Source organism: Maylandia zebra, linkage group LG22 (assembly GCF_041146795.1).
Source record: "Maylandia zebra isolate NMK-2024a linkage group LG22, Mzebra_GT3a, whole genome shotgun sequence".
NCBI lineage: Eukaryota > Metazoa > Chordata > Actinopteri > Cichliformes > Cichlidae > Maylandia > Maylandia zebra.
The window spans coordinates 27,797,079-27,821,564 of NC_135187.1; the positions used below are offsets into that span (position 1 = coordinate 27,797,079).

Consider the following 24,486-nt stretch of genomic DNA (forward strand, 5'->3'; position numbering starts at 1 on the left):
TAGCTTGTATTATATATCGCTGATATCACTGCCTTCTGAGAAAAGCTTTTTTCTTGTTTTTCTTTTTTTTGTCACTAAGCGTGGACTCAACAGCTTGAACGCATAACAGTGGAACAAAGCCATGGATTGTGTAAGATTTGAAAAGGCCTACCATCTTCTTAGAAAGCATATCAGGGGTAACTTTAAATGGTACACTACCCATTCTTATAACACCGTTGGACCTCACAGGGAGAGTATAACAGAAAGTATTAAAATAAATATAGCATAAATGTTCTTGCTTGGCAAAAACCTGGCAGCTACATTACCTCCTGCACATTACCCATGTTTCCTGTTAGCAGAAGCTACTGGAACTTTGAGTATCAGAGGTTTGGTAAGTTTACTTCCCCAAGAAGAGTTTACTCAAGAATGCACTTTGGTTAACTGACACCCAATTTTTGATAGAAATGTTGACATTCTTGTGTGTTGGTTCTGTATTTCTGTTTTATGATTATCTAAACTAGATGCTAATTATCCATGTGCTCATGGACTTGCATGCTAGTTAGCCTGATTTGAGAGAACAGTGGTTAAATCATATTTGATTATAAGTTTTAAAAATTTCATTCCGTTACCACATAACTCCTACCACCCCCCTTTAAAGGCCTAAGCATTGAGGAGTTTTCTGTTTTTAATATTATTTAGACACAAGCTACAGTCCTTAATGCCAATTATGATATATGCAGTGGTTGGAGACAGCAGCATGACTAAAATTATTACGACCGTGTGCAATTAATTTCCAGTCTTGTTGCACTTGAAAGACCAGGACCAGATACACGCCCACCTACAGTCAGTTGTTGTTTTCCAAAGGAAGTTTGGTGCCATAAAATGGCAGTAAGATGGAGCCTGTCTGCTCTCAGTCTGAGTGGGGGCAAGTTGGCATTCAGAGTGCAGCCAGAAATTCGGAAATTCTTTTACAAATAGGACTGCGATTTACCTGCAAAATCATACAGGCGCTCAGCAGTCCTACTTCTATATAGGAATGTAATCAGAATATGACCAGTTGTCAACCAGTTAAGTGAAGATTCCTGTTACAAAGAGACACGTCACAGATGACTGATTGCAACTTGTTGACAATCTATCTGCATTTAGAAATTAGATGACAATTATTTGCAAACCTTTCCAATCGGAAAGGGGCCATGGTTCTTTAAAGAGAGATTGCCTCCCATCAGGTGCTGCAAGCAATTGCCTTGTGTTTCAAAGTGGTCTCCCAGAAGCTGAGGGTGTTGCACACCCAAGTTCAGGAACCAGTTAGTAACTGTAACTACTTGCAATTAGTTGCCAAATAAAAAAAAAAAAAATACAAAAACTAAAAAAATCTCAGTGCATTCATCAGACAAGCACCATTTGTTGTGAAATGGAAGGAGGTTGCCTTCTATTTTTAGTTTAGTGTGACTGGGCTGTTACCTAGCCCATGTAATTAATTTTTCAGACATTAAAAAGACCTGAAACAGTTACTAAATTTCAAGAACATTTGAAAATAATAAAAACTAACAACAACCAGATAAATGTTTGGGCTTAACATTGTTCTGTATTTTCACTAATGGAGGATAATAAAGGATAATGCTCCTTTAACCCCAAGCAATTCTAGGTCTAACAGCCCTTCAAGTAAAAATCCAGCTTTGCTTGCACTGAGCCTTGTGAAAGTTCATGCAGAGAATAGATATGTGAGGTGAGGGGTGCAAGGAGAAATGTTTGGCTCGTTTGTGCATTGGCTGCATCCATGTTATGTGAGGTGTAAATGAACAGTTCATAGTTAACTTTGGAGCAAGTGAAAATGAGCCAATTTTTTTTATTTTACTTTTTTATTATTTGACTAGTTGTTAGTAGCAGTCATTGTCACCTTCATGCAGAGAATGCACATGCCCCAAACAACTCTCAGACAGACGTGTTAATTCGAGTTTTACAAACAAGAGTCTGCCTTCCCACTACAAGCTATAAGCCCTGGTAGAGACTACCTGATTGGCCTACATTTAACACTTACTAGGCTTATGGCAAGAGAGCTATGATCTCAATGGTCCTCTGCAAACTGCACAAATTCTATAACTCTCCTATACTATGCTTGTTTTGCTGGTAGTATAAAGTGATTGTTTTTTATTCATCCAGTATTGGCACGTATACTCTTCTCACAAGTTAAATCAAAGATGGTTGTCAACCTGTTATCAGTAATTTGGATAGTATCCAGCAGCTTTGCCGTCTTCCACCAGAATGTGGGTGTAGAAACCAGCTGGTCAGTGCGTGGGATGCCTTGTTTACTGTTTCAGCATGCTGGCATAAAGTAACACTGGGAATTTTCTTCAGTATCTCCACTGAGTCACCTTTTGTATGCACTCACAGCTCGCAGCCATCCGTCGCCTCCGTTTGGCTTGGCCCTTTTTAAAATATCTAAAATCATCAGTTAATCCGATGAAACAGGTAGAGTCCTTCACATGTCCTGCAATGTGGCAGCACTGTATGTTAGCACAGTCTGATGATCATCATTTTGCATTTGATAGTAGATGACACAACATAACCTTCAAAAGCTGCAATTTCATTAACACCAAAGATGAAAAAGGTGCTTGTAAGACAGCAGTAGAGTGTGAAAGAGTACAAGTGATCACTAAGTCAATTTCATAATCAAACCATTAGGATATTATAGTTCCACAATCAAATGGATCAAGTGGCAGATTCTCTGGTTTTTTTGTTGTTGGTCATTTTCTGTCTTGCAGCAGAAAGATCAGACCAGTTTTATGGGAGTGGGCAGTATGTGTAATGTGTTGTCTGACATAATGATATTCTGCAATCGTTAAGAAATAGGCAATCACTAAAGACCAAATCAAATGATGTTATTTGAATGTTCAAGTCACAGTTGGGTGCGCATACTGCTTCTCTCAGGGAATATTAACAGAATCATCACTTTTACTGCATGCTGATATATTTTACAACAAAACATTACATAAACCATTCTAATTTAAAACAGGCAGCAGCCGCGGGAAAGCGAAAGATGAATGTTATGACACATAGAGTGATTATGCAACACAAAACATAAATATTCCTATCTGGCAAACAGAGAGGCCAGAGGGTTATCTGTTTCTCAGTGTTGAACTGTATGCACTATCCTATATAACGACTTGTTTGTTTTTGCAGATCTACATGTTGAGAAGACAAAGGAATTGTGCATTGAACTGAACCAGCTGAGCAACAGAGTCTGTGTGATTCATGATGGAATGCTTAATGCTTGGATGGCAGAGGACTTCCTCCACAGCACATGGCATATCACAACTGCATTCGTTGATGCTACTGTTTTACATTTGATGGCATCGTTCCTTTGTCAAGCAATAACAATTTGAGTAAAACAAGCAAAAAATTATGAAGTGAAGTCAAGGTGGATATTTTGATCAGATTTGCTCACATTAAACCTCTTACCCAGTTAATGCTTTGGCTTTAACTCTGTAGCCTGGCTCAGGCAGACGCATCCTACGTGTCTACCTGAGGCTGTCCTTCCATTTTATGGAGGCCTTGCATAGTCGCCTGACCACTGGGGAGCAGTCCGGAGGTCAAGAACATTCTCAGAAGGAGTCTCCACAGCGAGGCCCTCAGTCCAAGTCTCCCCCCCAGCCCTGTCAACAACAGCAAACCGGCTCCCCAAAGCCCCATGGCACATTACAGCAGCCCAAACAATCCAGAAGGCAGAATCCAGAACGCAAACGTCTCAGACACCAGCGGCAGAGCATTGACTCAGATACAGCGCCGGCGAATAAACAGGAGGCATCGACAGCAACGAAACCAACCACAGGTTTGAGTTTGACTCCAGAAATCCCACCTTCCTCAGCAGGCGACCCTGCCCAGTCTAAACCAGAAACCCAGGAAGGGACCCCAAAGCAGAAACGTGAGCGTAAGCCTCAGAGACCAGGGAAATATGTTTGCACTTACTGTGGCCGTGCATGTGCCAAGCCTAGTGTTTTACAGAAACACATTCGCTCCCACACGGGTGAAAGGCCCTATCCCTGTGCCCCATGCGGGTTCTCTTTTAAGACCAAGAGTAACCTATACAAACACCGTAAATCTCATACCCACCGGGTGAAGGCAGGCCTGGCACTTGGGGAGTCGAAATCGACAGCGGAGCAAGCCACAGAGTCGGACGAGGAAACGAGACAGCTATCATCAGCTTCTTCTGTTTCAGAAAGACAAGACAGTGGAGCCTCAATCAAGAGTGTTGAAACGGACATGGCCAAAGATTGCCCTGGAGGAAACAATTACTCCTATGCGGTGAAAAAAAGATTGGCCCTGCGCCTAAGCAGAGGAAAACACACTCCTCAAGACTCATCTGATGAAAAGGCGTCATCTTTAGCTTTAGGTAGTAGAGGTAGTACAGAATCTGGCTATTTTTCTCGCTCTGAAAGTACAGAGCAGTCACAGGACAGTCCCCCCAACACAAGTGCCAAAAGCTATGCTGAGATCATACTTGGTAAATATGGACGCTTTGGACACCTACAGAGGATGTCTCGTCATCAAAACCAGCATCCCTCTGGTGAGGAGGACAAAAGCATCTCATTCACGGTGCCCAAGAAACAGGTCATCGACCATATAACCAAACTTATCACCATCAACGAGGCAGTGGTGGATACCAGTAAAATTGACAGTGTAAAACCAAGGAGATTCTCACTCTCCAGAAAGAACAGTTCTGAGTCTCAGAAGAGTTCAACTGTGAAAGAACCGCTCATTCATAGCCCCAAGGTTGGCGATGTGGGCTATAAAAGCAGTGGCTCTATCACTATGGGAGTTCCATGTGAAAAATTTCATCACCCACCTTCAAATATGGAGCAGCCAGCTAGCCAAACGTCCACCACCCCGCTGGTGCGAAGTCATTCAATGCCACCTGAAGCCAGTTTATTTGAGACCACCAGTGGCGGCCAAAGCAAATGTCGCCTAAGTCAGTCCTTTGATGAACGACAGCCTTCACGTCGTTATGGGATGCTAAGACGACAGCCAGCAATTGAAATTCCACTTGGTACAGAACTTACAAAAGAGGAACACGAGGATTCTCTTTCATTTTACTCTGACAGCTTAACCACTGTGCCTGACTGTAAGCAAAGTCAACCACAGCCATATGAGTGTGAGGCCTGTGGCACAGGATGCAAAGATTGGGTAGGTTATAAAAAACACAAGCAGAGCCTGTGCCTATCACATCAACCCATCAATGAAGTGGTAATTAGTCAAATGGAGTGTTCACAAGTAAAGAACAGTGCAGTCAGGGCAGGCGTTTCAGTAATGCGCAAGAGAAGGAAAGAGGAGAGTTTTGAATTTGATGACCCCTCTTCTCCTTCTTTACCTTGTTCTTCCCTGTCTTCAGGCCAGTGCAAAGATGAAAGCAGTGCAGCTTATGAGGGCCAGAGGAAGCCTGCATTGCAAACTTGTTCAGTAATTCAGCATACTAGTTCCTTTGAAAAACAAGAATCCTTGAGTAATGAGAATCCAGGTGCAGAGGCAACAAAGCACTCTCCACCTCATGAAGATCATCAGCTGTTGCCTCAAAAACAACCTCAACAACATGTACCAAAACTAGCAGCCCGAAAGCTGGTCCGCCAACACAATGTGCAGGTTCCAGAGATCCTGGTGACAAAGGATCCCAACATGAGTACAGACACTTCAGCCGAACCTACCACCACAGCAAAACCTCAAGAGAAACTAGATGAATTTCAGTGGCCGCAGAGAAGCCCCTCTCTGGCACAGCTCCCTATTGAAAAGCTTCCTCCAAAGAAGAAGCGGTTACGATTAGCTGAAGCTGCCCAGTCATCAGGAGAATCTAGTTTTGACTCTCTGTCCCTGCCCCGCAGCCCTAGTCAGGACAGTAGTGCATCATATGCATCCAGTCGCTCCACGTCCTTTGAAGAGTCAAACAGACAGGACATGGACGTTGCAACATCAACGCCACTAAGGAGATCAAGAGCTCTTCATATGCTGACGGTGCCGGGGGTGCATCAGCACAGAGAGATGAGGCGCTCAGCATCTGAACAGGCCCCTCACGACCCACAACAGAGTGTCCTCATGGCTGAAACCCGCAGTAAGTCTTTTGACTACAGCTCTCTATCCCCTGAGCGCTCTGCAGTTGGGTGGAGAGAAAGAAGAAAATGTCTATTAATGAGACACACTGCTATCAGTGATCCAGATGAGGAGGAGGAGGAGTGTACGATCCTGAGCCGTGGTCCTGAATATCTCAACCCAAGCAGATCTTCTCAAGCAAAAAGCCCAACTTCTGTACACTGCAGCAGGCCCTCTTCTTCTTCTCTATCAGGGGACACTGTTTTACATAATCCAGTGGAATTGCAGTGCAAAGATATCTTTTCTCAGTGGAAACTTACTCAAAATATTCAGTTGATTGGGAGCACAGAACTGTCCCTTCCTCATGACCCATCTACAACTGTAAAAAAGGAGACCTATACAGAGCAGGCCCTTGCTCCTGCACCACAGCAATATCATACGCATGGACCATCAGGGGCTGCCAGAGCCCGCTATCTCCCCATGTCTACAGGGCTGAAACTAGAGATTCCTCCACAAGACGATGACTACTCAGTAAGTCGCTCCCATGTTCGCCAGTCTGCCCCTAACATCAGTTCCAATCTAGAAATATTGAGGCCAGTCACGGATCCAGCAGTTGCAGTGCGCCTCCAAACAGACACACACACCCCTGCATGCGCCATATACACCACATTGTCTCAGTCCACCTCCCCTAGGCCCCAGGAGGCAGTTAGTGCTGTCCCACAAAGTGCAGGTGTTTCAACAGCTGAACAAAGACCCCACAGGGACATGAGTCCAGATCTTCAACTGTGGTCTGATGATAGCCTCAGGTTATCAGGCTCAGGGGGCAATAAACGGATGCTTTCCCCCTCAAACAGCATGGAGCTGCCTCCAGAGTCACAGCAGCAGCAGAAAAGAGTAAAAGAAGAAGAGGAGAGGGAGATGGGTTGTTCTGACAAAGCAACAGTTGAGACTTGCAAGCACAAGCTCAAACAGGAGTCATGTTTACCTGCTATTTGCTCTCCCGTCTCGCATGTTGGGCCTTCATTCCCCAGTCTGCTGTCCAGCACCTGTAACAGCTGGTGCTATTTAAACTACATTAAACCAAACCCTTCTGCTCTGGATGAACAGAAGCCCTCAGTGTATTCGTCGTGGTCTACTAGTGGCTATGACCCCAATCCACCTGGCCTCTCCAGCAAGACAGTTCTCTCTCTGCTTCACTGCAAGCAGAGGCTCAGTCCATCCATATATACACTATCCCCCATGTCAGTGCAGGCAGCAGAGTCAGTGGAGCAAGAGGACGACAAAAGACCCTCCTCCACAGAGGTAATTACAACACTGACCACTGATTACACCTGTCGGTAGACCTAATCGTTACTATTGTAACAGAACTGAACAAAAAGAATCAAATAAAACTGATCAAAATGTAAGGACTGGTAGGTGATAAGAAGTAGAGCAGACACTGAGACACTCCATATAGGAGGCATAGAAAAGAGTGGGTTAGCTTTCCTTACCATTTTTGTTATAGAATCCAAAACGGGAAATGTCATTTAAAGGGGTCAAAATTTAAACTGTTGAAATGAAGCGTGTGTCTTAACACATGTAATAAAATACATCGTTCAATGAGAATTCCCAATTTTTGTCTCCCTGGGCATGCTGGAGCAGAGTTGGTGAATTTGCCCGTGTCTCTTTCGAGTGTAGGTCTGCAAAAAGCAGTCATGCTACAGAGACTACGAGGGAACAAAGAAAGGACATACATCAGTGGATGACAACAAGTCAAACAGAAAGGAGGAGAAGGAGGAAGAGAAGGAGGACGAGGCAGAGGAGGAAAAGGTCCAGTCATGCTCCAGAAATGAAGTTTGGGTCTCGGAGAGAGGGTGAGTATGATCTCCTGATAATCGCAGCAGTATGTTAGCTAACCGTGTTGGGTTCTGGAATGTGATGTTATACATTACTCAGTACTTTTCTTAAAAGTAAGTAAATATGTAATGTAGTGCATTATCAAAGAAAGTAACTTGTAACTCATAATGTGCACGTTGTATTACTCTGTATCATGACCTCCAATGTATTGTCTCATATTTACCAGTTAATACTATAAACCTCAGGCTACAGTCTTACATACTGACACAAAGGCTTGTCCTAGTGAGAACACACGCCTGCAATTTTATTTATTTTATTTTAATTTTTTTAACAATATGAACACAAAGCTAAAAACGCAAAGCTGAATTATCACAGTGATTCTACTTTACAAACATGCACAGATAGAAATGGAGGCTGCTACGCTGCAAGCCTGACTGCTCATTACTGCCTTTGTTACCTGTTAAAGTTCAGGGTCTGGCTGCTGGTCTAAGGTTGGCATGTTTCGTGTCTCACTATGGGGGAACGCCTCCTGCGTGACCTCATCAGAAGCTCAAATACCATTACGCCAGCCCTTACAGGCTGGCTAGGTGACGCCCATGTCAGGAGGGGCTAGTGCCTCCCTATATAATAGGCTGGCATAGCGTCAGATGTCATTTAAAAACCTCTTCTTGTTTCTCACAGAAGCCTGTAGACAACTGTGCTATTGGGTGCTAAAGCTAAACTGTCCACAGATTCGAGTGAACAACTCGGTCGCCGGGCGCTTTGTTCCCAGCTTTTCAGTTGTCCACTAGCATACAAGCAGTAGCAATACTGTTCTGTAGCTAGTGCTGGTGCCAAGTAGCAATACTTTCACCCAGGGAAGTAGCAATATTTTCCGAAAGTAGCAACACTTTGCTAACAAAGGTACCTCTAGCTTCACCATCAGGTAGCAATACCCTTCGACACTAGCAGTTTTACACATTAGGTAGCAATACTTGTAGAAAAGTAGCAACACTTTTCACCCCACGTTAGCGAGGAATAGCAATATTCTCCGCACTCAGTGTCAGTCTCGCTAACGTGCACAACCCTCTAGCTAACCATGGCTACGACGGCCAACGAAGTTGCAAAGCTCTGTCCTTGCGGCAAGAAGATTTCTGCCTGGGATACACACCCCGTGTGTGCAGCATGCCTGGGTTTATCTCACGCTCAGGCTGCCTTGACACCCGCACAAGACTGTATCCACCGCAAACTACTCCGCCGCAGGCTAGCTCGCCAGGCTAACCTGTCGGGTGGCGACCCTTTGCTGTGTGAGGCTGCTGCGGCGCAAGGAGAAATTGAGGTGCCCAATGATTTGGCCGCAACGCCAGGGGCGAGCTGGGTAGAGGCAGACCTTCAGCCCATCGCGACTGCTTTCCCGTCGCTGGAGGCACACGGAGATCGTGAGTTTTTCCCCGATGTTGGAGTCACCTGGGGAGGAGATGCCAACGAGGACGGAGATGAGTCGGCTGACTCGGAGCTCCTGCTGTCTGACAACGAGGAGGAAGATTCCACCTCCTTGGCTAGCATCAGCTGGGCTGCAAAGCCCTCGGCTACCGGCGAGGTTGAAAAACTGACACCGCCGTCTCCCCTGGATCTCGACATGCAGGACATGTGCAAGCGCGCCGCTGCAAGGCTCAACATCCCGTGGCCCACCGTACAAACAGAGGTTGTAAAGTCTCGTTTTGACGGAAAGAAATTGCCGAAGGCGAAAAAGACGGGCAAGCATGTGTTGCCTGTTTTCCCGGAGCTACTCGATGAGATAGCGGTGACGTGGAAAGCAAAACCTTACAGCGAGAAACACCCCATCGTGGGGAGCTCCCTGCTGGATTGTGAGGGGATGGAGTCTATCGGCCTCCGCCAGATGCCGCAAGTGGAGCCGTTGGTAGCGAGCCATCTTCACCCCGTCTCTGTCCTCATCGGCCCAATCTCCCCCCTCCAAAGCAGACCGCTTCCAGTCTAGCCTTACAGATAAGTGCTACAAGGCAGCGGCTCTGTTAGTAAGAGCCCACAACGCCTCCTCTATGCTAATGGCTTACCAAGCCGAGCTAGAAGACGACATGACAACTAAACCAGATACCACAGTGTGGAAAGAAATCTGTGTTATAACTGACCACGTCCTCCGCCTCCACAAGGTAGCCATACAGGCTACTGGGAGAGCCATGGGCCTCATGGTTCTTCAGGAGCGAGCACGCTGGCTCGGGCTCACCAACCTGACGACCAAGGAGAAAGAGGAACTCCTCGACACCCCTGTCGTGCCTCAAGGTCTCTTCGGTGCGGCTGTTACATCCATGCAGAAGAGATGTGAGGAGAAAAAGAGAGATGATGAGGCTCTGAAACTCTGCCTGCTGAGGAGGGCCCAGCACGCTACCCCAGCGGCACCGCGCCAGTCATTCGCGCAGGCAGCGTCTCGCCCGGTCCCTGCTTTCAGGATTCCCAAAGTGCCTAAGACGCAGGCAGCCCCCCAGGCTGCCGGGGCCCATAAGAATCCATGGACTCGGAAACAGTCTCCCCAGGCCAGACCTCAAGCGGCCCCTCCTCCTCTCCCCGCTGCCGCGATCGTGAGGAGGAAGAAGTGGCCAGCCTGACAGCCTCTCCTCTAGGTGGGAGCAAACCCAATTTCTCACCTTCATGGGCTGCCTCTCAGCTCCGTTCCAGAGCAAGTTCAACAGGACATGTTCCAAACAGAGTGCTTAACTCGGGCCGGTGTTCCTGTCACCGGACCCGCCAGAGGGAAAGAGCATTCTGTATTAAAAAAGCCCCGACACGCGCATCCAGGCAGTTTGCCGAGGGCGCTGTCGAGTGTTGGCAAACACATGAAAAAAATCAAATGTGATGATGCAGATGAGCCTGTGACAGAGGTGATGGGACACCGAAATGGCGTATGTTTCGCGCTGCGACCACAAGGGGGCGCCAAAACGCCATCTTCGGTGGAGTGGCCAGTGAACCCTGTGTCTCTCCACATGAAGAGCACCTGCATTCAGTCAGCATGGGTGCTGAGGACATTGGAAAAGGGCTACAGGCTGCAATTCAATGTCGCTCCACCACATTTCAAAGAAATTGTTTACTCTCGTGCTCTGGGTGAGTCTGCCAGTTTTCTCCTGGAGGAAATTTCCACCTTGAGAGACAAAGGAGCTATAAGAGTTGTCCCTCCCGAGGAAATGCACAGCGGATTTTATTCAAGGTATTTCCTTGTGCCAAAGAAAGGGGGGAGGAGGATGAGAGCCATTCTGGATCTCCATGCCCTGAACCGGCATTTAAGGACATACAAGTTCAGGATGTTGACGCACGCCTCGCTGCTACGGTTTGTACGAGCGGGCGACTGGTTCACATCAATTGACCTGAGGGATGCTTATTTCCACATCCCCATATATCCCCCACACCGAAAGTATCTGAGATTTGCTTTCCAGGGGATAGCATACGAGTTTGTAGTCCTGCCTTTTGGTCTCTCACTGAGCCCAAGGGTGTTTGTGAAATGCACCGAGGCAGCAGTGGCCCCGCTCAGGGAAAAGGGCATTCGGGTGGCCACATACATCGATGACTGGCTGGTGGCAGCCCCAACCCGCCAGGGAGCGACTTGTCACACAAATGCTCTCATACACCATCTGGAGAGTTTGGGTTTCCAGATAAACGTGGAAAAGAGCACATTGACGCCAACTCAATGCATTACTTTCATAGGGCTCAGCCTAGACTCCCTCCGGGTGAGGGCTTTTCTGTCCCCAGAGAGAACAGCGGCCATACGGTCATCCCTAGCACTGTTTCGCAGAGGCAACACAGTGACCCTCAAACAGTGCCAGAGGCTGCTCGGTCTGATGGCTTCTTCTCTAGTGGCGATAACACTGGGAGGCCTGCACATGAGAGGCTTTCAGTGCTGGGTGGGCTCGCGGGGACTGGACCCTCACCGAGACTGCCACCGTCGCGTGAGAGTCTCTGCAGACTGTTCGCTCGCTCTCCGCGAGTGGAAGAAGCCAGGTTTCTTGTCTCAGGGTGTTGCCATGGGGGCAGTTTCAGCCAGGAAGGTGATTTCCACAGATGCCTCTCTTTCAGGCTGGGGGGCCACCCATGAAGGCAGAACAGTGAATGGGGAATGGGGCCCTCACATGCGCTCCACCCACATAAACTGTCTGGAACTGCTGGCGGTTCACCTGTTGCTAAAACACTTTCTCCCTTGGCTGAGAGGTCATCATGTTTTAGTGAGGTCGGACAATTCCACCGTTGTGGCCTACATCAACAGACAGGGGGGTCTGGGGTCCCCCAAGTTACATACACTGGCACACAGACTGATAGTCTGGAGCAGTGTCCACCTGCTGTCGCTGAGAGCAACTCACGTGCCGGGAATCTTGAACTTTGGAGCAGATCTTCTCTCCAGGGGCAACCCACTGTATGGGGACTGGAAGCTTCACCCAGAGGTGGTGAAGCAGATCTGGCTGCGATCTCCGCCATCAAGGTGTATTTGGCAGCAATTTCGGCCTGCCATATTGGTTTTGAGGGGAAGACTGTTGGCCAGCATCCCTTAATATGCCGTTTCATGAAGGGTGCACGGCGTAAATTGCCTACATCTAGGCCGTTGGCTCCATCGTGGGACCTTCCCACAGTATTAGCTGCGCTCTCCTGTTGCCCATTTTAACCCCTGGAACAGGTTGAGTTAAAATTTCTGTCCTTGAAGACGGCTCTATTAATTGCTTTAGCTTCTGCTAAACGCGTAGGAGAGATCCACGCTCTCTCAGTGCATCAGTCATGCATTCAGTTCTCTTCGGATAATACGAGGGTCAGTATGCGGCTCAACCCTGCCTTTGTTCCGAAGGTTATCGGCACATTTTCCCCTGTAGAACTGCCGGCCTTTTGCCCACCGCCTTTCTCCTCAGAGGAGCGACAGCGGCTGCATAACTTGTGTCCAGTCCGTGCTCTGCACATTTACATGGACCGAACCCAGAGTGTCAGACAAAGTGACCAGCTGTTCGTGTCCTGGGCTAAACCACATATGGGAAAGCCTGTGTCTAAACAGCGCCTCTCCCATTGGATAGTAGGAGCAATTGCCCTGGCCTATACTAGCAGGGGCCTTCAGCCTCCTGCTGGCTTGCGTGCGCATTGCACTAGAGGTCTGGCAACCTCATGGGCTCTCTTTAGGGGAGTTTCTATTCAAGAGGTGTGTGCAGCTGCATGCTGGACCTCACCTCATACATTTGCTAGGTTTTACAGGTTAGATGTGACGGCACCTAGCCTAGCGCATTCAGTCCTCAGTGCAGGTTCTTCCCGGGTGGGGGCTTCTCCCCTGTGAAGTGCTGTTGGGGACAGTTGTCTTCTTAACAGGCATGTCTGGCAATCCGGGAGTCAGTATTTCTCCCATAGTGAGACACGAAACGAATGCTATGAAAGAGAACTTAAGGTTATGTATATAACCCCGGTTCTCTGAGTAGCATGAGTGAGTGTCTCACCATCACCTCTGTCACAGGCGAGTGAGGTGACGGGCTCATCTGCATCATCACATTTGATTTTTTTCATGTGTTTGCCTTGCTATGGAAGCAAGGAAGAGGTGGGCTCGTTTTGAATGACATCTGATGCTATGTCAGCCTATTATATAGGGAGGAACTAGCCCCTCCTGACATAGGCGTCACCTAGCCAGTCTGTAAGGGCTGGCATAATGGTATTTGAGCTTCTGATGAGGTCACGCAGGAGGCGTTCCCCCATAGTGAGACACTCACTCATGCTACTCAGAGAACCGGGGTTATATACATAACCATAAGATTTTTGTAACACAAGTAAGATTATCCAGCATTGTTAGGTAATAATGATACATTGTTTTTATTTATATTGTAATGCTCTGCATTACTTACAGCACAGAAAGCATGTGTCACATTCTGTTCTGTGTTCTGGAAACTGTTGTCGTCCGTTACGTTGGACAGGCTAAGGGTTGGCTGTCTGCACCAGCAGAGTCCATCTGTTGAAGGCCTGAAGCCAGGAAACTACCTAGCTTCCTCTGCTCCTGCAGAGATTCATTTACACCAGCCATCAGAGCCATTCACATAGAGCAGCAGTACATTGTTGGCTGTGTGTATTGGTGTAACACGGACATTGTGTACAGACATGGCATTAGTCATTAAAGAAAATCTGCTGTACAGACAGAATGGAAAATGGACAAATGCTATACAAAAAAAAAGAGCTTGGGCCTGGGAATATGCTGAGGAAACATGAAACAAAGGCTCTGAAAATGTTTTCATTTGCTGATAGTTTGGAAACTGTTTCCTGTAGGTTTATGGGTATAATGCTTTTTTGTAAAAGCATTCCCAAAAACATAATAATATTAAGATGAGTCAAATATTGACTATATTTTGTTTTATTAACCCGCTGAGGTTCAAGTCCTCATTGGTGATAATCCTAACCCTATTTTGGAGGAGAGCAAAATGGGTATTTTGGTTAAAACCCTTTAGCAACCCTTTAGCCATTCTGAAAAATAATTTCTCAAAACAGCTTGCAGATTAACCCTGTGAGGTCTAACTCATTGGTGATGACCTCACCCTTAAAGTTAACCTTTACCCTAACTCTAGAAAATCGGAATATGATTTTTTTTTTCTCCTGTATTTATATTGTTCTTTCAAGTCTTTGCAATAATGGAACAAAGAAATAATTCTTAAGATTACTCTAAAAGAGACTTATCAAAATGAGGGGGTAGGCTTATCGACAATTATTACTTAGACCAACAGCCCCCAACCTTTTTTTGCACCAGTTTATGTCCGACAATATTTTCATGGACTGACCTTTAAGGTGTCGTGGATAAATACAACAAAATAAAACCAGTACCGGTACCAAAAGAAGATGTATTCATAACACACTGGGAAAGACCCAGGGAAACAGAGTTAACGATTAAAAAAATAACAATAAAAACCCTGAAAACCATAAATTTCACACCTGAGCCTCAACTCTCACGGACCGGTGCCGGTCCGTGGCCCAGGGATTGGGGACCGCTGACTTAGACCCCAGAAGAACCTTCTAGCCCAGACTTGGCCTGTCAGACCTAGCAGAGGTTGGCCAGGCTATTTGGTTGAATGAGCTTATTATTTCTTAACCTGTAACCTAATGTTTGCCACTTGACTGACTTGCATCTTACTCATGGCAGGAAGACACATTTGATTAGCTGTCAGGGCATTTAATCAATCTTCCAACCTTCATTTTAAATACTGTTCTAAATCAGCGTGAAACACAGTATATTAAAGGATCATTTAAATGCAAGTAACCATAGTAAAAATAGCTGTGCTTAATGATGTGTAACAGATATGAAGTACACACAGGAATTACTTAAAACTGAATAATAAGCTGTGATGTGAACACAGTGTTATCCTTTGGCAGGATTGGCACAAAGACAGTAAAACACCTCAAAGTGCCCCAATCCCAGCAAATCAGTGGAGGAACTACCTCCGATTTACCCAAATTTGGCAAGAGTCACTGTTCATGTTAAAAAGAAAAGAAAACAAGATGAGCAATGGCTAACACTCATTCTGAAACTAACATATCATTTGAACAGATGTAAGTAGGCACAGTCCGTTCTACTATTCTTATGTAGCACACACTCATCTCCTCAGATTCATTTGCAGGGAGGTTAAGCCAGACATGCTCAGTAATTTTGATACCTATCAGAAATAAACACTGCTGTGATGTGATAAGGGGAGTGCAGAGAGGTGCCATCTGTGTGTCTCTTTTTTGGTTCAGGAGTGTGTCTGCGAACAAATCCCTGTTGTGACTCATGTTGACGCTCATCGCAGCCTTCCTAAAAAGAGTGAGTCATCCTCACGCCCGCCCGCTTTCTGCTTTCTCCGTCTGCTCTGTCTGTCTGAGGAACATAAAGACACAACGGAGGCAGCAAGCTAGTGGGATGTTGCCATTTTTTCCTTTCTTTTTTTTGAAGTGGGGAAAGCCAAGGGCTCTAGGTTCAAATCTTGAGTGGGAACGGGTGTTACATGAAATTTATACCTGCCGAGTACAGTATAGAGGTACGAAGGCAAAGTGTTTCTCTTTCATTAACTTGGAAGTTTTCCGACACTGTAAAAGCAACCATTTATGATACCTGCTGAGTTTATCCAGCCACACAGCCTGTGGTGAAAATAGAAGAGAAAAACAGCCAATTATAACCAGAACCATTGTTTGTCATAGGAATGTGTTTTTATTTTCAGTGTTTTTTCACGTTTATTTGGAGCAGCTGCTGGTTTGGGCGAGGGTTTCCCTCCCTCTTGTGCCTGTTTTTATTGGCTGCGCTTTCAGCAAACCTCTGGACCTGAAGCCGCATCGAAAGCTCCCTCTTGTTTGGGCTTGGTGGTTGTGTTAGCTGTGAAGGGTGGGAGGCGGAGGGGGCTGGTTTTTGGCTTATGAAAGCTTCTCTGTTGAAGCTGAAGTAGGTGCCTCACTGAAGGAAGTCTAAGTGAAGTGGTGTGGACCCCAAGCCCAGCCGCCACAGTTTGAAATTCCCATGTTGTAAAGGCCAGCACCAGACATTACACTTACATTGGATAAATGCAGTCACTAACAGGTGCTGAAGGGCCCCCAGCCTGGCTGTCAGCTCCTGTTACATTCATATTGATTGCTGCTATCATCCTGAGCTGACTGACAAGGAAACACCCTGAGTACCAGACTGAAACCTCTTTCTCTCTCTTTACATTTGCAGATCAAATAAGAGGTATGATGACGCACATGGTGGAGTTGGAGAAAAGTGCCAGTGTGACGATACTACAGTAATCACCAAGGAATCACCATCATTTAACTACAGTTTCTGTGAAACCGCATTCAAAGCTACAGGTAATGACAGGCAATAAAATGTTTTTTCATTTTAAGTTTCTTGTATGTGTTCTCTGTGCATCAACAGTGAGCGGCTCTTTTTTATTTCCAGGGAGTCTTACTGAACACCTGATATCTAAGGGACATGGAAAGGAAACCTGCTGTTATCCAGGGAACACACATGAAGGTACAACTTGTTTTTGGCTAAAAATAAATGCAGTAATTGCTTTGTAAATTACATGCCCTGTGCTCCTTTTTCTCTTCTTTTTTGTCCTATGCTTACCACATTAGCATTATTAGCACTATTCTTACTGTGTTAAATGTCTGCTTCTAACTCCTTATTATGTACACATTTTATCAAATGTCAAACCTCTTTAGATAAATGGAATATGGAACAAGAGGCCAGGCCAGCATTTCGCCTTTAATTTAACATAGTGACCCGCTCTACAAATTCCTTCAAGATGCAGAATTCGATAAAAATGAATAGAAAAATCCTAAGATGAAAGTTTCTACTGCGTTTGAGTCATTTATGTTCATGCTAGTTTCTCTCAGAATTTCTCAGGCTATGGGTTTTTCGTGGTATCGTAGCAGATGAGGGAAAGGTGGCATTGAGTTATTTAGATAAATGAAACTGAGTTTATTAAGATCTGCAAGACTGAGTTTTCAGTTCTAGAAAAGCTGATCAGAATAAGTTCAATCGACTATTTTTCACTTAGAGTTAAGCGTGTGTGTGTGATGAGTGAGTAATAAGTTACTGTTAATAGTAAGAGTTAAGTAATAGTAACTGTTTTACATGTTACTCAGAAAATGCATTGCAGCCTTTGAAGTCTTGAATGAATGTAAAGTTTTGTAGGAAATTGAAATATAAGCTTTCATAAACTCTCTACATGTTGACATCTACATGTCAAATTTGAAATAATCTAAATAAAGTTCTTGATGTTTTGCCTTACTAATGTAAGAAAAATTTGAAAAAAATTTAAATATAAAATTAATTTAAAATAAACCTTTTTTTCTGTCCTTAAAGTCTGCAAAATCTCATCATGTCAGCCAAATCAGCAAAAAGGTCATCAGTGCTCTGGTGCTGGGAAAAGTGGAGATCAAGGAGATCCAAACACCAAGGACAAGTATGACGGGCATAACAAAGACAGCCGGTCCACAGCGGCTGAAGGCTCTGACACTAACAGAGAGAAGGTTCATCCAGCACATCAGCTGGGGGAGTCTGAAGGCAGCTCATCCTTTCCGATTACCTCCAGGGATTCCACCCAGAAAAGCTCAGCCAGTGCCAGAAGGGCGTTGTTTGCCCGCAGACGCCTCGACGCTTCAACGTTAGCATCCTCTGGAGGTCCTCATTCTCCAAGTAGTCAAATCCTGACTCCACAAATTGAGCTTTCTCCATCTCGTAACCCATCACCCAGGCCTTGCCAGTCCCCTGCTCCTCCTTCATCCCTCTCCCCATCCAGTTGTCATGTCTCCACCGCCTCACAGAGACCAATCTCCCCTGTTAGAGGCCTCTCTCCTATAATAGTGCAGTCTCAGGGGTCGCATTCCTATGGGTTTCTGGGCTCCCTGGCTGACACCTCTGCTCACTGTCAAGCCCATATTCATCCAAGGGAACAAGCATCTACGGCAAGGCTGGTGAGTGACTTCAAAACATTTTTTGAGTGTTCTTCATAACGATTTAATTTTTTTGTTTTTGTATACTTAAGTCAGAATTTTGCTGCGTGTATAATTACCACTGGCCAAAAGGTGGCTTTTCTTCAAACCGTGTCACTCACCTGTGACTTGATCCAACTCTATTAGTTTAGCCTAAAGTTTTTAAATAAATCAGGTTCCAGCTCACAAAGCCAATCTTGTGTGGTTCAGCTAAATTCCAGCAAGTCAACATTTAGAATAAATATAGATAGGCTGGTACATATGAGGTTATTTTAAAGTCACATTTATTGGAAAGGTAAGGAAAGGCAGCTCTGTTTTATATCAGACAAAGCAACCATGCAGCTCCTAGCCCTAAAATAATGCAGGAGAGCTCCCAAATAGACACATGTTTTCCCTGGGTAACCAGGGGAAAAAGGAAAAGCAGGCCAATCACTAAATTCTGAAGATTGGAACCACATGTCAACAACAAAAATAGCGTGGGTGAGTATCTCGGCTCACCCTAATTAAAAACTGATAAGCAAAAAGTATACACCAAACATGTTATGGTGAAACTTCACCACATACCCCTCACACTAATGTGGGTCCCAGAGGAGCAGGTACTGATTCACATTCACGACAGAGTGACCTCTTGTGTTTGCATATACACGGATCAGATATAACTTCATGACAAACCTGCCTAATATTGTGTTGGTCCCCATTTGGCTGCCCAAAGAGCCCTGACCTGTTGAGGCATGGATCCTTTAAGTCTTGTAAGTTGTGAGGTGTGGTCTTCATGATTCGGTCTTATTTGTCCAGCACATCCCAGAGATGCTCAATTGGATTGAGAACTGGGGAATTTGGAGGCCAAATCAACACCTTAAAGTCATTGTTGTGCTCCTCAAACCATTCCTGAACCACTGTTGCTTTGTGGCAGGGCACAATATCCTGCTGAAAGAGGTCACAGCCATCAGGGAACACAGCTTCCATGAAAGCGTGTACGTGATTTTCAACAGATGGTATGTACAAAGTAACATCCTCATGGATGGCAGGGACCCATGGTTTCCCAGCAAAGCATTGCCCAAAGCATCACACTCCCACTGGCTTGCCTTCTTCCCATTGTACATCCTGATTACCAGGTGTTTCCCAGGGTAAAAGCAATGTAAAAGAAATTGTGATTCACCAGACCAGGACACTTTATTCCATTGTTCCATGGTCCAATTCTGATGCTCATGTGCCCATTGTTGGCACTTTTGTTGGTGGACAGGGGTCAGCATGGTCCCCCTGACTGGTCTGTGTCTATGCAGCCCCATACACAACAAACTGTGATGCTCGGTTCTGACACTTTTCTATCAGAACCAGCGTCAACTTTTTCAGCAGTTTGAGCTACAGTAGCTCGTCTGTTCGATTGTACCTACTGTACCTGTAAATGTTTTTTTTAATAACCACACTGACTAGGAGACACTACACAGCAGTACAGCACTTGAGCAAGCACGCTTCAAGTAGACTTCAACTGGACTCGAAAAAGTCTAACAGTAATGTTTCCTAAGCTTTCCATGTTGGAAAATGGGACATTTCAAACAAGGAGGAAAAAAATATCCATCCATCCATTCGTCTATTTTCTTCCACTTATATGTGGCCAGGTTGCGGGGGCAGCAGCATAAGCAGAGAAGTCCAGACCTCCCTCTCCCCGTACTCCAGCCACAGCACCAACCTTTCTGTTGATCTCGCACTCCCCTCTCCCCTAACTCATAAACAAGACCCCAAGATACTTAAATTCCTCCACTTCAGGCATTCCCTGACCCGGAGTGGGAACTCCATCCTTTTTCACTTGAGGACCTTAACCTGAAAGTTGGAGGTGCTGATTCTCATTCCTGCCGCTTCACATTTGGCTGTGATCCACTCCAGGGCGAGTTGGAGGCCACCACCTGATGAAGCCAAGAGAACCACATTATCTGCAAAAAGCAGAGACGAGATACTGAGGCCACGCAAGTGGAAGCCTTCCATCACTATGCCTAGAAATTCTGTCCGTAAAAATTATGAACAGAATCAGTGACAAAGGGCAGCCCTGGTGGAGTCCAACGGTCAACCTTACTGGACCAACCCTTGAATATCCTCAGGAGGCTAAAGAGCTGGTCTAGTGTTCCACAACTGGCATGAAAGCGGCAGGTTCCTCCTGAATCAGCTAATGGACGGACCCTGGCATAGATTTTCCAGTCCAGAGTATCCAGAACATATGGCCGCAGATCTGATGATACGATCACAATCATCATCGACCTGCAGCCTGCGATGTCCTGGTGCCACTTGCACTCATGGACACCCTTATGTTGGAACATGGAGTTTGTTATGGATGAACTATGGTTTGCGCAGAAGTCCAGTAACAGAGCACCATTCGGGTTCAGATCTGGCAGGCTGTTCCTCCCAATCTCGCGCTTCCGGGTCTCACTGTTGTTGCCCACATGACCATTCCCAGTAAGACGAGAAAGTCCCCAGGTGGAGCACCCTCAAGAAGTCAGGGACTCCAGGAAGGCCAGGTACTCTGAACTGTCGTTCAGTGAATAGACATAGACGACAGTGAGGACCCGTTCCCCGACCCAGGGAACAAACCCTTTCATCCACCAGGGAAGAACTCCAACATACTGGCAACAAGCCGAGAGGATACTAAGATACCCATCCCAGCCTCTCACCAAGGGCAACTCCAGACTGAGACATAGTACAACCCCTCTCCAGGAGACTGGTTCAAGATCCCAAGCTGTACATTAAGCTGAGTCCGACTCAATGCACAGACTCAACCTCACGTTGAGTCTCACGTTCAGGCTCCTTCCCCACCAGAGAAATTATGTTCTATGTCTCAATCTCTAGTCTCGGCAGCCATGGATCGGTCCACCAGGGTCACCACCCATGGCTGCTGCCCAGCACGCACTGTACCCAACCCCTACGGCGCCTCCTGCATTCTGGGCCTACAAGAGGGTGGGCCAAGGTCCCTTTTTCAGGCCGTGCCTGGCCGAGTCCCATGGACTAAGGCCTGACCACCAGGCGCTCGCCTTTGGGCACCTTCCCAGGCCTTGCTTCAGTACAGGGACCTGCTAACCCTATCCCATGCAGGGTCAACTGTTCCCTGGATCTTCAGCTCATAGGGTTTTTTTAATCACTCTGTCTGGTCCCTCAGGACAAATTTGCCATGGGAGACCCTAACAGGGGGCAAAAGCCCCCCCACAACATAGGCCACGGGATGCACAAACCCTTTCACTCTTTGACAGCGGCGATATTCAGTCTGCCATGATTCTTTTCATTATTTATTATTCCACTTTAGAGCAGAACTACTATTTGTGTCCAAAAGCTGGGACACTGTAAAAATCAGTTTGAGGAAAATAAAAGGTGGGGGGGACCTCTATGCAGTGATTTGCAAATCATTTAATCGTAATTTCAACCCTATATCCTATAGATGGCCATATCAAAATGAAACAGATATTTTTATAGCTTTTTAAAAAAGATATCTTGTCAAAATACAGAAAATGAACTGAGACAGAAACAGTTTCTAAAAATTGTAGGTGAATTTACCACCAGCAGAGCCACTGAAATTTCAGTTTGTTTTTGTTGTAGTGTGTAGATGAGGTTGGACTGACCCACATCCCCTCGCATTCCATGCGTCCTCGTGGAGCCCACAACCTTCTGAGTCACCTTCCTCTGCACTCGCAGCAGCCAAGCAGAGCCCCAAGCATGCTGATTCCAATTGGGGGGATTCACATGATTCCGCCCAGGTCCCCCCTGCAAATGTACAGCTTCCTGAGCAGCACGACTGCTAACACCTCAGGGGCATCCATGAAACTGAGCGAGGCTCCAAATGGAAGGCTCGCTCTGCCACATCGCAAGGACGTTCTTAAAGAGATGCCGCTGAGCAGCCAAGCCAGCCTACCGAATCCTGAGGCGACAGGACAAATGCCTGCAGGTGTCCTACCCAACAAAAATAATCAAGGATCCTTCACCATCCAGCAGCCGTCGAGTCCCAGAACAGAGACGAGACACCTGGAGGTGAGCGCAGATGCACCTGTTAGAGAAAGATGTGTTTACCCTGAGAACTCTCAAGGCCAAAAAAAGACTCCTTCCTCCCAGACACAACTCTGATCGGAGGCAGAGTCCGAAGGGACAGTGCAAAAAGACTAAGACCAGCCTGTGGCCAGAAATCACCACACGCTTGTTTTGAGTCTGACGACAAAACGCAAAAGCACTTGAGCACCGCTTCTGAATGACGCTGTTATGTAATTATATTATTAATATATATGGACACTATGTTAGATATGCAGTATGTTTTGTAAATCTTTTTTACCCTTCTTTGATGTCATTGGTGTTTATTTATTTCTGTGCTAATATGCAAATTCTGTACTATATGCAAAAGCAGCTGGAATGAAAATAGACAAAGTTTAAATCAGTTTCCCTATTAACCCTGTTGACAGCTAATATACTATTGCTGTGTTTATGTACTGTATTACCAAAATGGATATAAAAAGGTATCGCAAATATTTATTCACCCAACCAGTATTTTGAAGTGCAATTTTATGTCAAGATTGTGGTTTAATATGTCATTCTTAAAAGCTGTGATTATTATTATTATTATTATCATTATTATAATAATTATTATTATTAGTCTGATTTTTGTTGTTATTGTTGTTAATTTTGTTTTTAAAGAAGCAAGCTCACGATTAGCTCCTTTTCTGAAATCTCCAGGAAAAGAAGTTTCAGATCCTTTTCGAGTGCACTGACAAATGATTTGATATCCAGTGGAGACCTGTTTCACGTACACGGTAGCTACGGTGCAGTTTTCTTTCATAAATAGATACATGTATTGTTGTGTTGTTGCTTTTTCTACATAATACAATCACTGTCATTTTCATGTTTACCATTAAACTTCTCATTTTTACAGATTTCTATTAAAACTTTTGAAAGTGTGTCTCGTTTTCTATTTATTTTCATTTCAGTTATTTAAGTTTAATAAATCCTGTTGATGTATGGAAATTAATTAAAATCAATGGGATCCTGAAAGAGGTGCAAGATGCCAAAATTACAAAAAAAATAGTGATCCAAACAAAATACAATGGAGTTAAGTTTAATTTATAGGGAATACATTTTTGTTTATGACATGTAAGAGGCTCAGCAAGACTGGTTCTTTCTTGAAATAATGTCAGTAACATTAATTAGCTGCTATGAGGTAAGTCAAGCTTCTGTTTCCCAAATATTTCATGGGACATTATCAACTCTGACATCTTGCCCATCTTGATCTCTTTAAAAACATTAAATTTTTTTTCGTTTATACCGAGTTTACTTGTTTGTGAGGTGTTTCATCGTATATAAAAAAATGAAAATAAAAAAAGTAGGTATGCTGTGTGCTGTGGGTTTTTACCCCACAGCTGGGCAAGCAGGCATTCAAGACTGTGAATGTGATAACTCAATACATCGGTGCATCGACTAAAATTCTCAGATGAGTGTGAATCCCATGACCAGGAAATCAAGGTCAGAGGTCAAGCCCCCTGAAAATCTTGTGAATGCAATAAATGGAGTGATGTTACCTAGGATTTTCAAATTTATACCATAGGCACATCTATTAGGCGCTAAAGGGCAGCACTGGCCACCGCCAGTACATTCATGCAGTTACCATAAACCTTCACCAAACCTTTACCAAACACCTTCTATTTTCTATCTGTTAACAAAGTGGCTGATTAATCATTTTACTACCACAGCGCTGTTTGCTTGCTGGGAGCCTGACGAAATGATGACTTCTCCGTGGATGTCAGTGCGGGCTCTGTATAAGGACAATGGGTTTCTACTGTAGCTTAGTAAAAAGAAAATACAGTCAAAATTAAAAAAAAAAAAAAATGTAGCAGGCAACTCATCTGAAGAGCTTGTTTTCACCAATGGAAGTTGCTATGATTGTTCTAAGTAATTCTTGCAATCCAACAAATGGATCTTAAAAGACTCATTTTTAAGAAAATTGTGTGCTTTAAACAAAACCACATCTTGGGGTCAATAAAACTAAAGTTTAAAAAAAACCCAGCTACAAGTAGGTGTTAAAAAGTGCTTTTGATCATAGAAATGAAAGACTGAACAATATTATGTACTAAAAACAGTAACTAAATAGTAAAATGGAACTGCTTTCACAAAGTATTTTGTTTTGCGCTGTAACACTGAAACAAA

At 45.1% G+C, this 24,486-nt stretch overlaps 1 protein-coding gene across 4 annotated transcripts in view; it reads left to right on the plus strand.

The window, feature by feature from the left end:
* Positions 1 to 23,237, plus strand: part of hivep3a (HIVEP zinc finger 3a) — a 55,451-nt gene extending 32,214 nt beyond the window's left edge. For all 4 annotated transcript variants that reach the window (XM_004564390.3, XM_004564391.3, XM_004564392.3 and 1 more), the window contains 6 exons: positions 3,160 to 7,356; positions 7,732 to 7,907; positions 16,559 to 16,689; positions 16,781 to 16,855; positions 17,693 to 18,303; positions 21,901 to 23,237. In XM_004564390.3, coding sequence (XP_004564447.1) covers positions 3,523 to 7,356; positions 7,732 to 7,907; positions 16,559 to 16,689; positions 16,781 to 16,855; positions 17,693 to 18,303; positions 21,901 to 22,422 — 5,349 coding nt within the window. In that variant the 5' untranslated portion in view covers positions 3,160 to 3,522 and the 3' untranslated portion in view covers positions 22,423 to 23,237. The remainder of the gene's footprint in view (positions 1 to 3,159; positions 7,357 to 7,731; positions 7,908 to 16,558; positions 16,690 to 16,780; positions 16,856 to 17,692; positions 18,304 to 21,900) is intronic.
* Positions 23,238 to 24,486: the final 1,249 nt, after the last annotated feature.